The sequence below is a fragment of the Leucoraja erinacea genome, chromosome 8 (assembly GCF_028641065.1).
Source record: "Leucoraja erinacea ecotype New England chromosome 8, Leri_hhj_1, whole genome shotgun sequence".
Classification (NCBI taxonomy): Eukaryota; Metazoa; Chordata; class Chondrichthyes; order Rajiformes; family Rajidae; genus Leucoraja; species Leucoraja erinaceus.
Window position 1 is genome coordinate 69,470,257 of NC_073384.1, and position 20,978 is coordinate 69,491,234.

A 20,978-nucleotide genomic window follows, 5' to 3' on the forward strand; every position below is an offset into this window, starting at 1 on the left:
GCTGAGTTACTCTAGCACTTTGTGTACATCTGTAGTATTAAATAACCCCCGTACTGCAGCCAATCAACTATTTCTGAAGAACATTCATTTTCAGATAAACACATACAACGATTTTGGCATATCAGGATTACAATTACATAAATAACTTATTTAATAATTTTTGTTGATGATGGCGTAAGAAACCTGCTTCTCAACTCTTCCCGTCCACCCAAGGCGGCTTCCTACATGGAGTTTCAACAATGCAGCAATTCACTCAGTGTCTAGAACAAGGGGGCCCAGGTTTAAGGTGAGAGGCAGGGTTTTAAAGGGGATCGGAGGTGGAATTTTTCACACACACAGTGGCTGCAATCTGGGACACATCGCCTTAAGCGGTGTCGGAGCCTGATACTTGCTCAATACTGCAGAACAGCCAGGAGGATATTGCCAGGACTCGAGGGTCTGAGCTATTGGGAGAGGTAGGGCAGGCAAGGACTTTATTCCTTTGAACGCAGGAGCATGAAGGGTGATCTAATAGAGATGCATAAAATCATGAGGGGAAGAGATAGGGGAATGCACAGTGAATTTTACCCAGAGAATTCAGGAAGCAGAGGAATAGGTTTAAAGCAAGAGGGAAAAGAATGAGTAGAAACCGAGGGGCAACTTTTTCACACAGAGGGCAGTACGTACAGTATATGGAACAAGCTGTCAGAGAAAGTACTTGAGGCAGGTACCATAACAACATTTAAAAGACAATTGGACAGGTACATGGATAGGAAAGGTTTAGAGGGATATATGGGCCAAACGCAAGCAATGGGGTTAGTGTGGATGAGTTGGGCCGTATGGCCTTTCTGTCCTGTGGACAGACTCTCAGCATGTGGACAATGCACTGGAATCAGCAAGGCATAGCAGGCTACAGACCTGCAGCAAAATCTTGTGTGCTGCTTATGGATGAGCTGGCTGTGCTGCCAACAGAATCCTGTTTAGCTGCTCACATCGTAACTCAGAATAAGATGCAATTGAAAACGTTAACGCTGTGACATTCCCAGTTGTGATAAATGATCATTATATCTTGGTGTAAAAGGGCATGTGCACTCAAGGCAGTGGGGGAAAGTTGGTGAGACCACACTTGCGCTGGTGTGCCCTTGCACTGTATACAGTTCTGGTCACCCAGCTACATGAAGCTGACACCAAATTCGAGAATCACCAGGCGTTACCTGGGCTTGCGGGCTTGCGTTACAGGGAGAATATAACCATATAACAATTTCAGCACGGAAACAGCCCTTCTAGTCCGTGTCGAACACTTATTCTCACCTAGTCCCATCTACCTGCACTCAGACCATAACCCTCCATTCCTTTCCCATCCATATACCTATCTAATTTATTTTTAAATGATAAAATCGATCCTGCCTGCACCACTTCCACTGGAAGCTCATTCCACACAGCTACCACTCTCTGAGTAAAGAAGTTCCCCCTCATGTTACCCCTAAACTGGTGTCCCTTAATTCTCAAATCATGTCCTCTTGTTTGAATCTTCCCTACTCTCAATGGAAAAAGCTTATCCACATCAACTCCGTCTATCCCTCTCATAATTTTAAAGACCTCTATCAAGTCCCCCCTTAACCTTCTGCGCTCCAATGAATAAAGACCTATCTTGTTCAACCTTTCTCTGTAACTTAGGTGCTGAAACCCAGGCAACTTTCTAGTAAATCTCCTCTGTACTCTCTCTATTTTGTTGACATCTTTCCTATAATTTGGTGAAGGAGAAGTTGGATAGGCTGGGATTTTTTTATTTGGAGGCTGATGTGTAACCATACTGTGGTGTACAAGATCAGAAGGGGCATGGATAAAACCAATGGTCACAGTCTTTTCCCCGGATTAGAGAATTCTAAAACTAGAGGAAGCTATCGAAGTGGAGACAATTCTGACTTTTTAAAAGCCATTTGGGCAGATATGTGGATTGGTAGGGTTTAGAGGGATCTGGGCCAAATACAAGCAAGTGGGACTAGCCCAATATGCCAACTTGGTCGGATGGTCAAAGTGGGCCAAAGGGCCTGTTTCCGTGCTGTACAACTCTATGACTAAGACTTGACTAACTATTTTGCAGAGCAAAAAATATTTCCTTCAAAGGAATCATCTGAAAATGTGCATTTTCAACAAAACATCTCTTTCAATGTCAGGTTATTAATTTTCCCAATTTGACATAGTTAGTTCAGCTTCACAACTTGAAATTGGAATAAGGGATGTGTTTGTTAAATTATTATTCTTTCATTCATTTTCAATCCGCCCCCTCGCCTGTGCCCTCTAGTTTTAGAATCCTCTACCCTGGGGAACAGACTGCGAGCGTTCACTTTATCCGTGCCCCTCATGATCTTGTACACCTCTAAAGATCACCCCTCAGCCTCCTACACTCCAGAGAGAAGGAGCAATAAAACACAGAATGCAAATTCTGCTTTAGCTTTACCAACCTATCAGAATACCAATTTTGGGCCCCATATCTGAGGAAGGATGTGCTGGCATTGGAGAGGGACCATTGGAGGACGTTTGTGAGAATGATCCAGGAATGATTGGGTTAACATATGATGAGTGTTTGACAGCATGAAGCCTGTACTCACTGGAGTTTAGAAGGTTGAGGAGGGACCTAATTGAAACGTATCGAATAGTGAAAGGCTTGGATAGAGTGTTTGTGGAGAGTTTCCACCAGTGGGAGAGTCTAAGACCAGAGGTCATAGCCTCAGAATAAAAGGGCTCCCTTTAGGAAGAAGAGGAGGAACTTATTTAATCAGAGAGAGGTGAATCTGTGGAATTCATTGCCACAGAAGGCTGTGGAGGCCAAGTCAATGGATATTTTGAAGGCAGAGATAGATAGAAACTTGATTGGTACAGGTGTCAGGGGTTATGGGGAAAAGGCAGGAGAATGGGATTGAGAGGGAAAGATAGAGCAGCTATGATTGAATCGCATGGTAGACTTGATGGGCCGAATGGCCTAATTCTACTCCTATCACTTATGAACAGCCCTGAAGAACCCACATGAATTGCACAAAATGTGCCGTCTCGGTGTTCTGGGTCCTGTGGCCACCAGATGGCAGCAGAGACCATGCTTTCTGCATTACAGCAGTAATCATTTCCATTTAAATACAGGTGCACAACCTTTTATCCGAAAGCCTTGGGACCAGACACTTGTCGGATTTCGGACATTTTCGGATTTCAGAATGGAAGATTTTTAGCGTAGATTAGGTAGGTAGCGCGGGCGGCTTGAAAAGTCTGGAGCAGCTGCCTCCTCCCCGGAGACCGGGAGAATCATTGCATAAATGTTAGTCAGTTAGTTTGGAGGGATTTTATGTGGTGGTGGTGGTGTAGGGGTGAAGGGGGAAACTTTAATTCTTAGTCCCCTACCTACCTGGTCGGCGACTCCCAACCTCGCGGAGCTGGGGGCTCCGTCCGGCCGCGGGCGGCGCCGGTTGTAGCTCCGACCCCGGCAACTCTACCCCTGGCTGCGAGGCGCTCCAAATCCAGCGCGGCCCGCGGCCGGACGTCCCAGCTCCGAGAATGTCGGGAGTCGGCGGCATCGCAGCGCTGGGATACCAGCGGGGAGCGGGCAATGCCTTACCGGGTCGCCGTGCGGCAAGCTCCGGAGCGCTGTGGCCGCCGACCCAACGTTCGCGGAGCGTCGCTGGATTTGGAGCCGCGGAGCTGGGGGCTCTGTCCGGCCACGGGCGGCGCCGGTTGGAGCTCCGACCCCAGCAACTCTACCCCTGGCTGCACTGCTCCAAATCCAGCGACGCTCCGCGATGTTGTGTGTCGGCGGCCACAGCGCTCCGGAGCTTGCCGCACGGCGACCCGGTAAGGCATTGCCCGCACCCCGCTGGTATCCCAGCGCTGCGACGCCGCCGACTCCCAACATTCGCGGAGCTGGGGCGTCCGGCCGCGGGCCGCGCTGGATTTGGAGCGCCTCGCAGCCAGGGGTAGAGTTGCCGGGGTCGGAGCTACAACCGGCGCCGCCCGCGGCCCCACCGGCCACAGCGCTGCGGAGCTTACTGCACAGCGACCCGGTAAGGCATTGACCGCTCCCCGCCTCTCCGACCAGGTAGGGGACTAAGAATTAAAGTTTACCCCTTCACCCCCCTTCACATAAAAGCCCTCCAAACTAACTGACTAACATTTAAGCAATGATTTACAGATGTTTAAGCGTCTCCCGGTCTCCAGGGAGGAGGCAGCCGCTACAGTAGTACAGACCTGGGTTGACCGTGGGTCGTTTTGGGTCAGGTTTGGCGCCAAACGGAGCTTTGGTGCGCAGACGACATCTGGAAAAAATGGCCGGTTTTCGGAGCTTTTCGGTTTCTGGAACACCGGATAAAAGGTTATGCACCTGTATATCTGAAGAAGGGTCTTGACCCGAAACGTCACCCATTCCTTCTCTCGAAGAGATGCTGCCTGTCCCGCTGAGTTACTCTAGCTTTTTGTGTCTAACTTCCATTTATATATATAATATTTGCATATCAAATTTACATAAAATTGAACTAATCTAGCATTACTTGGGCAAAATTAACACAATCACACTTTGAGGAATATTTGAGAATATTATCAGAAAATACCAAAACAGAAACCTATTCAACATAAGAACATAAATTCTTAACAGAGCACGGTGCCTGCATTAAGATACAGCTGTTTTCTCATTTCAATGTGTATTTTTGTACTCAGGGAATTAAAATTGGATTGGAATACATCACTGCTCTGGAGATGGGAGTGTGCCGTAAATGTTATTAATCCCTCTCGTCCCAACGCACCCACACTCTAACCTCCTTGACACGTACTGTTCAGATCTCTGGTCCAAGCCTGTTCACTTATAAAGCTTCTCCTGGCAGCTCAATGCAGATACACACCACCCTCCATTACACTGTCCTGAGGTTCCTCTTAAATCTTTCCCCTCTAACCATAAGCCTATGCCCTCTAGTTTAGTTCAGTTTAGAGATACAGCACAGAAACGGTAGGCCCTTAGGCCCACCGAGTCCGCGCCGACCAGCGATCCCCGCACATTAACACTATCCTACACACACCTTTATACCAAGCCAATTAACTTACAAACCTGTACGTATTTGGGAGAAACCGAAGGTCTTGGGAAAACCCACGCAGGTCACGGGGAGAAGGTACAAACTCCGTGCAGACAGCACCTGTAGTTGGGATCAAACCCGGGTCTCTGCCACTGTGAGGCAGTCACTGTGCTGCCCTCTCCTCTACCCCAAGGAATAGACTGTGAGCGTTCACGTTATCCATTCCCCTCTTGATCTTGTACAACTCAATAAAGTCACCCCTCGCTTCAAAGTGAAAAGTCCCAGCCTATCCAACCTCTCCCTGTAACTCACGCCCACAAGCCCAGGTAACAAACATCCTGATGAATCTCTTCTGCACCCTCTCCAACTGAAGACATCCACAGGAAAGGAAACAGAATTCTACACCTGGGAACCACTGCTTTACCTTCTTTAGTCAATGTTTGAGGGGGAGTCAGCACCAACACATCGACCCCAGTAATAATGGTGGGACTTAATTTACTTAGGCACCCAGCTGTGGTCACTGGCCAACTGATGAAAGCCTATTTGTTGTGCTGGACATGGGCTGGGATGCAATGCGTCTGTGATAACATATGCTAAAGCATCAAGGTTCATACAAAGCATCAAACAACAAACAATTCCATTGTAGTTCATCACTGGGGAATCTGAGGGTGGCACGGAAGCACTGCGGCAGAGTTGTTGCCTTACAGCAGCAGAGACTCGGGTTCAACCTGACCACGGGTGCTGTCTGTGTGGAGTTTGTATTTCTGCCCATGACCTGCATGGATTTTCTGCGGTTTCCGCCCACACTCCAAAGATGTACAGTTTTGTAGGTTAATTGGCAAAAATAAAATAGTGTTAATGTGTGGGGATCGCTGGTCGGCCTGGACTTGGTGGGCTGAAGGTCCGCTTTCAGATTCAGATTCAGATTCAATTTTAATTGTCATTGTCAGTGTACAGTACAGAGACAACGAAATGCATTTAGCATCTCCTTGGAAGAGCGACATAGCAAATGATTTGAATAAATAATAATAAGTGTCCGGGGGGGGTGGTGATTGGCAGTCACCGAGGTACGTTGTTGAGTAGAGTGACAGCCGCCGGGAACAAGCTGTTCCTTGACCTGCTGGTTCGGCAACGGAGAGACCTGTAGCGCCTCCCGGATGGTAGGAGGGTAAACAGTCCATGGTTGGGGTGAGAGCAGTCCTTGGCGATGCTGAGCACCCTCCGCAGACAGCGCTTGCTTTGGACAGACTCAATGGAGGGGAGCGAGGAACTGGTGATGCGTTGGGCAATTTTCACCACCCTCTGCAATGCCTTCCGGTCGGAGACAGAGCAGTTGCCATACCATACTGTGATGCAGTTGGTAAGGATGCTCTCGATGGTGCAGCGGTAGAAGTTCACCAGGATCTGAGGAGACAGATGGACCTTCTTCAGTCTCCTCAGGAAGAAGAGACGCCGGTGAGCCTTCTTGATCAGAGTTGAGGTATTGTGGGTCCAAGAGAGGTCATCGGAGATGTTGACTCCCAGGAACCTGAAGCTAGAAACACGTTCCACCTCCGTCCCGTTAATGTGGATGGGGGTGTGCGTGCCGCCTCTGGACTTCCTGAAGTCTACAATGAGCTCCTTGGTCTTCTTGGAGTTAAGGGCCAGGTTGTTGTCAGCGCACCATGCTGCTAAGTGCTGGACCTCCTCCCTGTAGGCCAACTCATCGTTGTTGCTGATGAGGCCAATCACCGTTGTATCATCTGCATACTTGATGATGGTGTTAGTACCATGTACAGGTGTGCAGTCATAGGTGAAGAGGGAGTAGAGGAGGGGGCTCAGCACACAGCCCTGTGGAACGCCGGTGTTCAGGGTGAGGGTTGAAGAGGTGTGCTTGTCTAACCTAACAGACTGGGGTCTGTTGGTTAGAAAGTCCAGTATCCAGTTGCAGAGGGAGGGGTCGATGCACAGGTTACCGAGTTTGGTGATCAGTTTTGATGGTATAATGGTGTTGAATGCTGAGCTGTAATCGATGAACAGCATTCTTACGTAAGTGTCTCTGTTGTCGAGGTGGGAGAGGGCGGAGTGAAGTGCTGTTGAGATGGCATCCTCCGTACGCTGTCTAAACAAAACTAAATCAATGCTGAGATTGAATATGAAACATGAAAAATAGGAGGCCATATGATGAGCTTGTTCAAAAACGTACCTCAGTTTGAGGTAAGAATGTGATTTGGGTGGAGCCACCTCCAAGGTCAAGCATCCCGGCAGCATTTTGCTTTGAGTCTTGCAAGGTGTCTGAAAAGAATACACTGTGATTAGCACTGAAGTAATTTAAAAATTAAATCCCACTCAAAATGTATTTGAAACTAGAGACAGGGAGCCACATTCTTTGCTGTACACTGCAGGCTACCAAACAGTGGACATGAGGAACTGCAGATGCTAGTTTACTATGATAAAAGACAAAGTACTAAACTTGTTGGTGGCAATTCTGAACCAGCAGCTCCCTGTACAATGCATGGAACATTCACAGACAAGACCTTGGATGATCAAATTCACATCTAGTCTTCCCCCCTATACCCCACCCTCTCCACCCAGTCCCCTTCCACCCATATCCATCCCTCCAGCTTTATATTTCACTCCTCCTCTTCTCTCCTTGTCTGACACACTTTTGTCTCCTTTTCACCTCCAGCCTTTGTCACTCAGTCCAAGCAAACCATCACTTGCCAGGCAATGCCCTGCCCCAACCTCTCTTTTAGTTTATTGTCAGGTGTACCGAGGTCCAGTGAAAAGCTTTTGTTGCGCGCTATCCAGTCAGCAGAAAGACAATGCAGGATTTACAGTACACGGATACATGTACCCGATCAACGAGAATCCGAGGGTCACCAAAGAGGTAGATAGTAGTTCAGCACTGCTCTCTGGTTGTGGTAGGATGACTCAGTTGCCTGTCGGTAAGAAGAAAGGTCCCGAGCCAAAACATCATGTCTATTCCCTCCAGAGATGCTGCCTGACCCGCTGAGTTCCTCCAGCATGGTGATTTTGCTCAGGATTCCAGCATTTGCAGTTGCTTGCATCTCTATTTCACAGCTGGAAGGGAAATGAAGACTTGCATGGATATGGGAGTGTCCCTGTCTCAGCCCTGTGACTGCCTTGGGCAGCGGGCTCGATGGCAGGCTCTCTCTCAGCACACCAGAGGGGCAGGCACTTAGAGGAAACTCTGGACCATTCTAACAAGGGGGAGGACCAAGGTGGCAGAATGTGGGAACCGTTTCTGGAAAGCCCGATGATCATTGAATCAGAGAGGGGAAGAAACTGGAAAAAAGAATGAAGGAAGTAGTCCAGTTTAGACATACAATCAGATGCAATTATAACTTGTAAAAGATATTTGACAAATGTATGGATAGGAAGGGTTTAGAGGGATATGCATCAAAGGCAGACAAACGTGACTAGCCCAGTATTTAAGAAGGAACTGCAGATGCTGGAAAATCGAAAGTACACAAAAAAGCTGGAGAAACTCAGCGGGTGCAGCAGCATCTATGGAGCGAAGGAAATAGGCAACGTTTCGGGCCGAAACACTAGCCCAGTATGCCAACTTGGTCAGTATGGATGAGATGGGCCGAAGGGCCTGTTTCTGTACAGCAAGACTCTAAATGTATCAGGATGAGATCAGATTAACAGAAACAGAACACAGCATAGGAAGAGTCCCTTCAGCCCACAGTGTCTGTTCCAAACACAATGCCAAGACCAACTCTTATCTGCCTGCACGTGACACATCCATGTGCCCATCTAAAAGCCTGGTGAGAGAAAAGTGTTAAATAATGAAGAAACATGGAACTGCAGATTCTGGTTTATACCTTAGATAGACACAGAGTGCTGGAGTAATTCAGCGGGTCAGACAGCATCTCTGGAGATAAAGGATGGGTGACATTTCCCTGCAGTCCACACCTCTGTTAAACTGCTTTTGCTGGGTGTGTCTGGTGCAGAATTCAAATGCAATAGGAATAGAACAAGTGACTGCCGCTGGGCATCCTTCAGAACCGCCCAGCTGCTGACGTGGCCTTGCTCTTCACGTGTTCTTGCATGTGAGAGGGAATCAGCCACGCAGATCATTGAAGCATGAAGCCACGTGGTCAGGATACAGTCACCTGCCAATTCTTCTTGCGTATGGCGTGCACAGCCAAAAGTTGCAGGACAACTAGTTCTATTTGATCTTATTTGCTTGTGCACGCCAGGTTGATTGCATTCGTTGAAACAGGGTGGACCACATGAAGGTTGCAATCTCCCCACCCCGACCTGCCAATTCATTCCCAGTGAAGGACAACTTATTTCAGGAAGAAGGTACAGAAGCCTGAAACCCCAGAACAGAGAGGGTGGCAAGGTGGCACAGTGGTAGAGTTGCTGCCGCTGCCTTAGAGAGCCAGGCTCCATCCCGACTATGGGCGCTGTCTGTACAGAGTTTGTATGTTCTCTCCGTGACCTGCATGGTTTTTCTCCGAGAAAGCTCCGGTTTTCTCCCACAGTCCAAAGACGTACAGGTTTTGACGTACATTATTCCCGATGTTGGGGAGGTCCAGAACTAGGGGTCACAGTTTAAGGATAAGAGGGAAGTCTTTTAGGACCGAGAAGAGAAAATCATTTTTTTACACAGAGAGTGGTGAATCTGTGGAATTCTCTGCCACAGAAGGTAGTTGAGGCCAGTTCATTGGCTATATTTAAGAGGGAGTTAGATGTGGCCCTTGTGGCTAAAGGGATCAGAGGGTATGGAGAGAAGGCAGGGTTGGGATACTGAGTTGGATGTTTACATAGACATAGACATGTAGAAAATAGGTGCAGGAGTAGGCCATTCAGCCCTTCGCACCAGCACTGCCATTCAATATGAGCATGGCTGATCTTCCAGAATCAGTGCCCCGTTCCTGCTTTCTCCCCATATCCCTTGATTCCGTTAGCCCTAAAGCTATATCCAACTCTCTTGAATAGGTTTGTAGACCAATTGACTTGGTATAGCTGTGAAATTGTCCCCAGTGTGTGCAGGATAGCGTTAGTGTGTGTGGTGATCGCGGGTCGGCACCGACCCGTTGTGCCAAAGGGCCAATTTCCGCGCTGTACCTCTAAACTAAACTGCTTCTTCCCAGCAACCATCAGGCTCGTGAACATTGCACAACACTAACCTCAGCAACTGTGATCCAATATGGACTGTGTCTTTAGTTGCAACACATACGTTGGGCTTGCACTAGTAGTAGAGTTATTAATTCATTGCATTATTGATTATTATATTAGTATCTGTGTATTATTGCACTTATTAAGCTGCAGCAAGTAAGAATTTCAGCCTTCTGCTGGCAGTACATCTGACAATCTTTAGTCAGAAGGTGGTGAATTTGTGGAATTCATTGCCACAAATGGCTGTGGAGGTCAAGTCACTTGGTAATTTTAAGACGCAGATTGATAGATTCTGGATTAGTACGGGTTTCGGGGCTTTTGGGAAGAAGGCAGGAGAATGGGGTTGAGAGAGAAAGATAGTTCAGCCATGGCAGAATGTCGGAGCAGACTTGATGGGCCGAATGGCCTAATTCTATTCCTATAACTTATGAACTATTAAACACCTTTGTCTCCTGATGTTGATTTCACGAATGATATCCACTAGATACTTGCACCTACCTGTTAAAAAGTTGACTGTAATCCATGCCGAGATACCTGCAATGACAAAATAAACAACGGATCAGTATGTAAACGGTGTATAATGACCCTGTCCTGCTGAATCCTGTTACTAACACAACGAAAGAGACCAGGTTACACTGGCAACTATTACACGCACGGATATTTAAAGGATTGAATCATGATATGCACCAGAGAAATCAACTTTTATTTTATCTCACGATATTATGGAATCATAGGCTAGTCAGCTCATCATATCTGTTAAAGCTTTTCGACAAAACAGTTCACCATAAAACCATAAGATGCAGGGGCAGAATTAGGCCATTAAGCCCATCGAGTCCACTCTGCCATTCGTTTAGATAGACAGCGCGGAAACAGGCTCTTCGGCCCATCGAGTCCGCGCCGACCAGCGATCCCCGCACACTAACACTATCCTGTACACAAGGAACAATTTGACATTTTACCAAAGCCAGTTAAGCTACAAACCTGTACGTCTTTGGAATGTGGGAGGAAACCGGAGATCCCGTAGAAATCCCATGCAGGTCACGGGGAGAAGGTAGAAATCCGTATACACAGCACCCGTATTCAGGATCGAACCCGGGTCTCTGGCGCTGTAAGGCAGCAACTCTACCGCTGCGCCATCGTGCTGCCCATTCGATCATGGCTGATCTATTTTCCCATCTCACTAATCAAGACCCTCCCAATTCTTTTCCCCTTTGCCCAGATTTGTAAACCAGCATCTGCAGTTCCTTGTGTCCACATTTTCCTTCAAATGTACCTATTATATCCTTGACCATTAATGGCCCTGTCCCACGGTACGAGTTCATTCCAAGAGTTCTCCCGAGTTTGCCCTGATTCGAACTCGGAGATTTACGGTAATGGTCGCTCGTCGGTACTCGGGGCTCTCGTGGACATTTTTCAACATGTTGGAAAAATCTTCACGAGTCTTCCCGAGCTTACCTGCCGCTAGCGAGTCTTCCCCAGTACCCGCCGTTAGTGTTACGAGCCGCTAAGAGCTCCGACGTACCCGCTACGTTCATTCTCCGTGCTTACCACGAGTTTGATTTTTTTTAAACTGGGGAGAGCTCTTGGAATGAACTCGTACCGTGGGACAGGGCCATTAGTCTTGAAAAGAGGGAAAGGCTTACAGTACAGAAACAGGCCCTTCAGTTCAACTTGCCACGGCTGACCAAGATGCCCCATCTAATCCTGTTCCATTTGCCAGCATTTGGTCCATATCCCCCTAAACATTTCTTGTCTGTGAGCCGATCATAGAAAAGACAATGGAGTCTGAATCATTTTCACACCTAGATAGACTTTTACTCTGGGAGAGAGTGGGGGACTGGGAGGAAAGTGGAATTGAGGTCAATGTTACAGCTTGCTCTCCTTCCTAATGCTCATGTTGTTCTGATCTTACAAGAGAGATATATAAGATTAAGCAGCACTTAAAACCTACTTAAACTAAATTAGGACTACATGGAATAGTACAGCATGGGAACAGGCCCTTCAGCCTACAATGTCCATGCCGAACATGATGTCAAGTTAACCTGATCTCCATTGCCTGCATGTGAACTGTATCCCACCACATCCAGTTGTCTATCCAAAAATGACAGCCAGTTACAGGTTTTGTATTTTACACCTGGTGATAAATTCATGAAATTGTTGCCCAGATAGGGTTATAGACATAACTGACAATCGATGGTGGTCAGTGCCATCTTCTTCACTGCCGTGGCTGGGGCAGCAGGGCAAAGGCAGCGGATGCCAATAGGATCAACAAACTCATCAGGAAGGCTGGCTCCGTCTGGGGTGGAGTTGGATTCGTGGGAGGTGGATCTTGGAGGGGAGGATGCTCCTCAAACTGCGGAGCATCCTCGACAATACAGCTCACCCCCTCCATGACACACTGGTCAACCTGAGGAGAACCTTCAGCAACAGACTGGGGTGGAAGATTGCAACCTTCACGTGGTCCGCCCTGTTTCGACGAATGCAATCAACCTGGTGTGCACAATCAAGTAAGATCAAATAGAACAAGTTGTCCTACAACTTTAGGCTGTGCAAGCCATGCGCAAGAAGAAGAAGCAACAGACTGGTTCCACCAAGAACGCCACAAGAGATCCTTCTTCCCTGTGGCTTTCTAACTCCCCAATCTTCACCTCCCCAATCCTTTCCACTCGTCACTTTAATTTAATGTTCAATGTATTTTGTGTTTTATGACTGTAGGCAGATCAATTTTCTTCCTGGGATAAGTTCTATCGTATTGTATCGTATGTGACATCTGCCAACCTTTTGTCTATTTCTCAACCCATATCCCTTTGCAGGTGCTTGGTATACTCTCACATGTTGCTTATCCGTCTACGTATCAGCAGCAAATGCAGCAGCAGTATTTAACCCAGATGATCAGCATGTATTCATATAGTCATAGATGTACAGCACGGAAATGGCCCTTCCGCCCACCTTCTCCAGACTGACCAAGTTGGCAGACGTGGCTAGTCCCATTTCCCCTTATCCCTCTAAACCCAACCTTCACAAATCTGTCCAAATGTCTTTTAAAAATCATAACTGCATCCACTTCTATAGCTTCTTCTGGCAGCTCGCTCCATATCCCACCCTTTGAGTGGAAAAGTTGCCAGAGGTCCCGTTGAAATCTATCCCCTCTCATCTTAAGCCTGTGCCCTCTGGTTTTAGAATTCCCTACGCTGCAGAAAGGAGTGTGTGTTCACTTTATCCGTGCCCCTCATGATCTTGTCCACCTCAGTTAGATCACCCCTCAGCATCCTACGCTCCTGAGAAAAGAATGTCCCAGCCTATCCAACCTCTCCCTGTAACGCAAGCCTGCAAGCTTAGTTAACATCGTTGTGAAGTATAAATTCATGTCAAATAACAATAGAGTCATATTCTACCTTCATCACTCCCATCCATGATGCTAACACAATCTGTTGATACTCGGAAAGGGCTTGCTTGAAAGACTTCTTTTACCTGCGAGAATGGATTCAGAAAAACCACAGGAATTAAGAGTTACTACATTCCTGTAACCCCAGTAAACGCACACATTGCTCAGAGGATTGTAACATCAGAATAGTGGGCCTTTTTGTCGCCTTGAGGGGCTTCACAAGACTGGGGTCTATTTGTACGCACACATCACCCTGAAGATGTGACTGTATACAGCATGGTCCTCACCAGACAGGAAACTGAGTATAGAAGTTGGGACGACAAATGATGTAGTAACTCATATCAGGCAACATGGATGGGCAACGTTTTGGGTCAGGACCCTTCCTCAGACTGATCTCCATGTTCTACAGAGATGCTGCTGCCTGGTCCACTGATTTACTCCAGCATTTTATGTCCTTATTTGTAATCCTGCATCTGCAGTGTTTCCTTTGTACATTGAAGTCGGGACGTTGTGTTACAGTTGGACAAAACGTTAGTGAGGCTGACTGGATAGCATGCAACAAAAGGGTTTTAAAAGGGTTTAAAAAAGGTTCTAAGAGTAAACCTAGCAATTATAGACCTGTTAGTTTGACGTCTGTGGTGGGCAAATTAATGGAAAGGATACTTAGAGATAATATATATAATCATCTGGATAAACAGGGTCTATAATTAGGAACAGTCAACATGGATTTGTGCCTGGAAGGTCATGTTTGACTAATCTTCTTGAATTTTTGAAGAGGTTACTAGGGAAATTGATGAGGGTAAAGTAGTGGATGTTGTCTATATGGACTTCAGTAAGGCCTTTGACAAGGTTCCTCATGGAAGGTTGGTTAAGAAGGTTCAATTGTTGGGTATTAGTAGGGAGTAGCAAGATGGATTCACCAGTGGCTGAATGGGAGATACCAGAGAGTAATGGTGGATAACTGTTTGTCAGGTTGGAAGCCGGTGACTAGTGGGGTGCCTCAGGGATCTGTGTTGGGTCCACTGTTGTTTGTCATATACATCAATGATCTGGATGATGGTGTAGTAAATTGGTTTAGTAAGTATACAGATGATACTAAGATAGGTGTTGTTGTGGATAATGAAGTAGATTTTCAAAGTCTACAGAGAGATTTAGGCCATTTGGAAGAGTGGGCTGAAAGATGGCAGATGGAATTTAATGCTGATAAGTGTGAGGTGCTACATCATGGCAGGACAAATCAAAATAGGACGTACATGGTAAATGGTAGCGAATTGAGGAATGTAGTTGAACAGGGATCTAGGAATAACTGTGCACAGTTTTCTGAAGGTGGAATCTCATGTAGATAGGGTGGTAAAGAAAGCTTTTGATGTGCTGGCCTTTATAAATCAGAGCATTGAGTATAGAAGTTGGGTTAAAATTGTACAAGGTATTGGTGAGGCCAATTCTGGAGTATGGTGTACAATTTTGGTCGCCTAATTATAGGAAAGATGTCAACAAAATAGAGAGAGTACAGAGGAGATTTACTAGAATGTTGCCTGGGTTTCAGCACCTAAGTTACAGAGAAAGGCTGAACAAGATAGGTCTTTATTCTTTGGAGCGCAGAAGGTTAAGGGTGGACTTGATAGAGGTCTTTAAAATTATGAGAGGGATAGACAGTTAACGGATAAGCTTTTTCCATTGAGAGTATGGAAGATTCAAACAAGAGGACATGATTTGAGAAGGGACAAATGTTTAGGGGTAACATGAGGGGGAACTTCTTTACTCAGAGAGTGGTAGCTGTGTGGAATGAGCTTCCAGTGGAAGTGGTGGAGGCAGGTTCGATTTTATCATTTAATAATAAATTGGATAGGTATATGGATGGGATAGGAATGGAGGGTTATGGTCTGAGTGCAGGTAGATGGGACTAGGTGAGAGTAAGTGTTCGGCACGGACTAGAAGGGCCGAGATGGCCTGTTTCCGTGCTGTAATTGTATTTTTTAATGGTTAAATGTTTTTCACTGTATCTCGGTACACGGGTCAATAAACAAAACTGAACTGGAGCATCGTAAAACAAAGATCAGTCCAGCTTAGTTTTTTGTCCGTGTACCGAGGTGTCGTGAAAGGAACTGTACATGCTGGTTTAGACAAAGGAAAGAATCTCTGGAGAACATGCATGGGTGATGTTTTGGTTCGGGACCCTTCGGGAGAATTGTGTTTAGTAATAGTTCACTTTTTACTTCTCCATCATATTTTAGAGGTGTGAATTCTCTAAATCAACAATGTTAGTGACCAGAGTGAGGAGATTACCGTATGCAGTAAAAGCTGGGCTTTCTCTCCAGGTAACAGGCGTAAGCCAGCCGTGGCCCTCAGTACTAACGGTGTGCTTGCCCAATAGTCACGAGGAATGCAGCTTTTGGCAACTTCCAGCAGTTCTTCAATTCCCTTAGTGCTCTAGGGAATGTAAAGCAAACACAGCCAATTGAGTTTAACAAGTCTTACTGAACAACGAATGACAAAAACACTTAACAATTTACAAACACACCGTGCCTGCTTATTCATGCGGTGATCACTAGTCAGTGTGGACTGGGTGGGCCGAAGGGCCTGTTTCTGGGCTATATCTCGAAACTAAAAAATATACATTTAGAAACTTCTTCCAGAAGGATTTAAAGGGGGATTTAAAGATTTTAAGAGGTAGATCACTTTTTGAATGATCAAGGGATTGAGGGCTATTTGGAAGAGGCACAGGATTTACTTTGTATTTAGTTTAAAAATCATAACATTGGCCCAAGTGCTCATTAATCCCACACATATGTTGAAATCTGCAGTCTGTTCAGCCTTGTTAAGGTTCACTTGAACACCTAGTTTCCTCTGTAATATACATTGTAAGTTGGGCTAGTCACACCGTCTTCAAATTGAACGAATTAATACTGTAAGCTTTGTTCCTTATGAGCAAATGGATTTCTTGGAAAAAAGGAAACAAGAAACTTGCAGAAAGGCATTTCAGCTGAAAAACACTTTTTTTAAAACCAGATTTGGAACTTGGACAGAAGTTACAGAGAAATGTGAGGTGTTGCATTTTCAGAAGTTTAACAAGGGCAGGACCTACACAGTGAATGGTAGGGCTCTGGGAAGTGTTGTAGAGCAGAGGGATCTAGGAGTACAGGTGCATGGTCCCTTGAAGGTGGAATTGCAGGTAGATAGGGTGGTTAAAAAAAGGCTTTTGACACATTGGCCTTCATCAGTCAGATTATTGAGAATATAAATTGGGAGGTCATGTTGCAGTTGTGTAAGACTTTGGTGAGGCCACATTTAGAGTATTGTGTTCAGTTCTGGGCACCATGTTATAGGAAAGATGTTGTCAAGCTGAAAAGGATACAGATAAGATTTACACGGATGTTGCCAGGACTCGAGGGTCTGAGCTATAGGGAGAGGTTGAGTAAGTTGGGACTCTATTCCTTGGAGTGCAGGAGGATGAGGGGAGATCTTATAGAGGTGTATAAAATCATGAGAGGAATAGATCAGGTAGATGCACAGAGTCTCTTGCCCAGAGTAGGTGAATCGAGGACCAGAGGACATAGGTTTAAGGTGAAAAGATTTAATAGGAATCTGAGGATAAACTTTTTCACACAGAGGGTGGTGGACGTATGGAACAAGCTGCCAGAGGAGGTAGTTGAGGTTGGGATTATCCGAAAGTTTAAGAAAGAGTTAAGACAGGTACATGGACAGGACAGATTTGGAGGGATATTAACCATATGCGGGCAGGTGGGACAAGTGTAGTTGGGACATGTTGGCCGGTGTGGATGTGGGGCTGAAAGGCCTGTATCCACACTGTATCACTCTATGACTCTGTTAATACTAACTCATGGTCCAAGTGATTGGAATCAGAGAATGTTCAAGTGTCGACAGTGAGCTGAAGTTCATCACCATTTTGTTTAAAATTGCTATCTTAAAAGTCCTTTCATGTTTATAGTATACATTAATGACATGGAGGTATGCTTAGTGAATGTACAGATGGCACGAACATCAGTGGTATCATAGATAGCCAGGAGGGCTAAGGTACTACACCATATAGATTAACGGGATCATTGGGCAGAGCAATGGCAAATGGAGTTTAGTCTCGGGAAGGCAAACAATGCTAGGATATACCAGTGAAGGGTAGGTTTGAAAGGAGCGTTGATCAACAGGGCGGCCTAGTGGCGCAGCGGGCAGAGTTGCTGCCTTACAGCGCCAGAGTCCCGGGTTCGATCCGGGCTACAGCTGCTGTCTGTACAGTTTGCATGTTCTCCCCATGACCGCGTGGGTTTTCTCCGAGATCTTCGGTTTCATCCAACACTCCAAAGACGTACAGGTTTTTGTACGTTAATTGGTTTGGTATGAAAATATAAATGTAAAATTGTGCATAGTGAGTGTAGGGTAGTGTGAATGTGCAAGGATTGCTGGTCGGTGCGGACTTGGTGAGCCGAAGTGCTGGTATATCTAACCTAACCTAAACAGGAGGAGCTTGGAGCACCAGTCCATTGGTCTCTGAATGTGGCAGCATGGGGTGTGAAGGCAGCATATGGGGGTGCACAACACTTTAGTTAGAATAACAAAACCTAGGACTCTAGGTTTCAGAGATGCTTTGACAGGATAATACCAAGAACTAGTGCATTTTCCACATAGGAGACACCTATTTGTGATATTCAAAGCAACTGAACCTTGATAAACCAAGTAGGGAATGGTAGATGGAATTGAACTTGATAACATGCAAGGCGTTGCATTTCGGTAAGTTAAACCAGGGTTAGACCTGCACTGTAAATGGCAGGGTCCTGAAGGAAGGTCTAGGGGCACAGGTAAACATTCCCCTGAGAGTGGCAGCTCAGGTGGTACGGGTGTTGAAGGAGGCGTTAGGCCCGCTTGCCTTCATCGGTCACAGCATTGAGGACAGGGCTTGGCACTGTACAAGTGGATAGTGAGACCACACGCAGCGCTATGTGCACTTCTGGTCGCCCAGCAGCAGGAAGCATGTCATCAAGCTGGAAAGGGTGCAGAAGAAATTCAAAAGGATGTTATGAGAACAGGAAGGCTTTAACATAAGGAGAGGCTTGGACTTTATTCACTGGAGCGGAAGAGGTTGACGGGTGACCTTATTGAAATATAAAAAAAGAATGATGGTCTTTTTTTAAGATTAGTTTCAAGATAAAGTTGGAAACAGGCCTTTTGGCCCACTGAGTCCAAGCAGACTAACAATCCCTACACACTAATGCTATCCTACACACACTAGAGACAATTGTACATTTATACCAAGCCAATTAACCTACAAATCTGTATGTTTTTGGAGTGTGGGCGGAAAGCGGAGATGCTGGAGAAAACCCACGTTGGTCACAGGGAGAACGTACAAACTCTGTACAGACAGGCATCCATAGTCAGAATCCAACCCGGGTCTCTGGCACTGTAAGGCAGCAGCTCTACCCGCTGCACCGTCGTGCCACCCGACCAGTGGTTGGTCAAAGTCTTTATGCAAGAGCAGCGGAATCTAAAACTAGAGGGCATAGTTTAAGGTGAGAGGGGAAAATCTGATAGGAACTCGAGGAGCAGCTTTGCACACAGAGGTAGGTGAATGCATGGAATGAGCTGCCAGAGGAGCTAGCTGAGGCGAGTACAATAGCAACATTTGAAAGACATTTGGACAGTACATGGATAGGGATGGTTTAGAAGGATGTGGGCCACATGGGACTAGCTCAGATGGACATCCTAATCGCCATGGACAACTTTAGTCCAAGGGCCCGTTTCCTTGTTATATAGGTCTATGACTCTAATTCCATCCTTGGCCTCCTACACAGGTTAATATAAGCATGAACAATGGCCCCTCATTCTTGTACTGTGCCTTCTACAGTGGGAGGAATGGAGGATGCAGCCTCAGTCACTCTACATATGGCAAAGCTGCAGCTTCAAGCTCAAGGGTTGTTCATTGTTCTGGGATCTACTTGCCTTTCGCTGTAACTTTCCTCAAACAAGTAAATACATAGAAACATAGAAATTAGGTGCAGGAGTAGGCCATTCGGCCCTTCGAGCCTGCACCGCCATTCAATATGATCATGGCTGATCATCCAACTCAGTATCCCGTACCTGCCTTCTCTCCATACCCTCTGATCTCCTTAGCCACAAGGGCCACATCTAACTGCCTCTTAAATATAGTCAATGAACTGGCCTCGACTACCCTCTGTGGCAGAGAGTTCCAGAGATTCACCACTCTCTGTGTGAAAAAAGTTCTTCTCATCTCGGTTTTAAAGGATTTCCCCCTTATCCTTAAGCTGTGACCCCTTGTCCTGGAATTCGCCAACATCGGGAGCAATCTTCCTGCATCTAGCCTGTCCAACCCCTTAAAAATTTTGTAAGTTTCTATAAGATCCCCTCTCAATCTTCTAAATTCTAGAGAGTATAAACCAAGTCTATCCAGTCTTTCTTCATAAGACAGTCCTGACATCCCAGGAATCAGTCTGGTGAACTGTCTCTGCACTCCCTCTATGGCAATAATGTCCTTCCTCAGATTTGGAGACCAAAACTGTACGCAATACTCCAGGTGTGGTCTCACCAAGACCCTGTGCAACTGCAGTAGAACCTCCCTGCTCCTATACTCAAATCCTTTTGCTATGAAAGCTAACATACCATTCGCTTTCTTCACTTCAGTACTGTCTGTTCCAGATAGCCCACTCTTCCCTCCTCCTTTGATCCTCTCATGCAACTGGCAATACTATTCCTAGACTAAGGTTTCATATATTTACCAGTCCCACCATTAACTATTTGCCTCTAATTTGTTCCAGTTCTCGAATGTCATCAGATAGAAACAATAACTCCATTTCCCCCCCTGCAGCCACTTCCAAATCTGCCCAGTGCTTACTATTTTTCCCGATGTTGCAGAGTTTTTTCTTCACTCTAATAAGAAAACACACATAGTTACCAATTCCGGCTTGTCCGAATATGCCGACAATCCTGGCTTCAAGGCTTTGAAAATCGCATTTGCAAGTTTAGGAGATCCTGTTGAAAGGAAACAAATTTAGATGATTGACTTATCAGACATTTCACATCAATTACAAAAACATTCAGCAATATATTGACGGTATTGGTTTAGAAATAGAAAATAGGTGCAGGAGAAGGCCATTCGGCCCTTTGAGCCAGCACCACCATTCAATATGATCATGGCTGATCATCCAGAATCAGTACCCTGTTCCTGCTTTCTCCCTATATCCCTTGATTCTGTTAGTCCTAAGAGCTCTATCTAACTCTCTCTCGAATACATCCAGTGAATAGACCTTCACTGCCTTCTGTGACAGAGAATTCCACAGATTCACAACTCTCTGGCTGAAAATGTTTTTCCTCATCTCAGTCCTAAATGGCATACCCTTATTCTTAAACTGTGACCCTTGGTTCTAGACTCCCCCAACATCGGGAACATTTTTCCTGCATCTAGGCTG

General features: G+C 46.0%; 1 protein-coding gene across 1 annotated transcript in view; it reads right to left on the reverse strand.

The window, feature by feature from the left end:
• The window catches only part of entpd6 (ectonucleoside triphosphate diphosphohydrolase 6), a 39,128-nt gene that overhangs the window by 12,714 nt on the left and 5,436 nt on the right, over positions 1-20,978 (reverse strand). The window contains exons 3-7 of the mRNA XM_055639937.1: positions 20,465-20,541; positions 15,832-15,975; positions 13,556-13,631; positions 10,659-10,694; positions 7,213-7,301 (exon numbers count right to left, since the gene is read on the reverse strand). Coding sequence (XP_055495912.1) covers positions 7,213-7,301; positions 10,659-10,694; positions 13,556-13,631; positions 15,832-15,975; positions 20,465-20,541 — 422 coding nt within the window. The remainder of the gene's footprint in view (positions 1-7,212; positions 7,302-10,658; positions 10,695-13,555; positions 13,632-15,831; positions 15,976-20,464; positions 20,542-20,978) is intronic.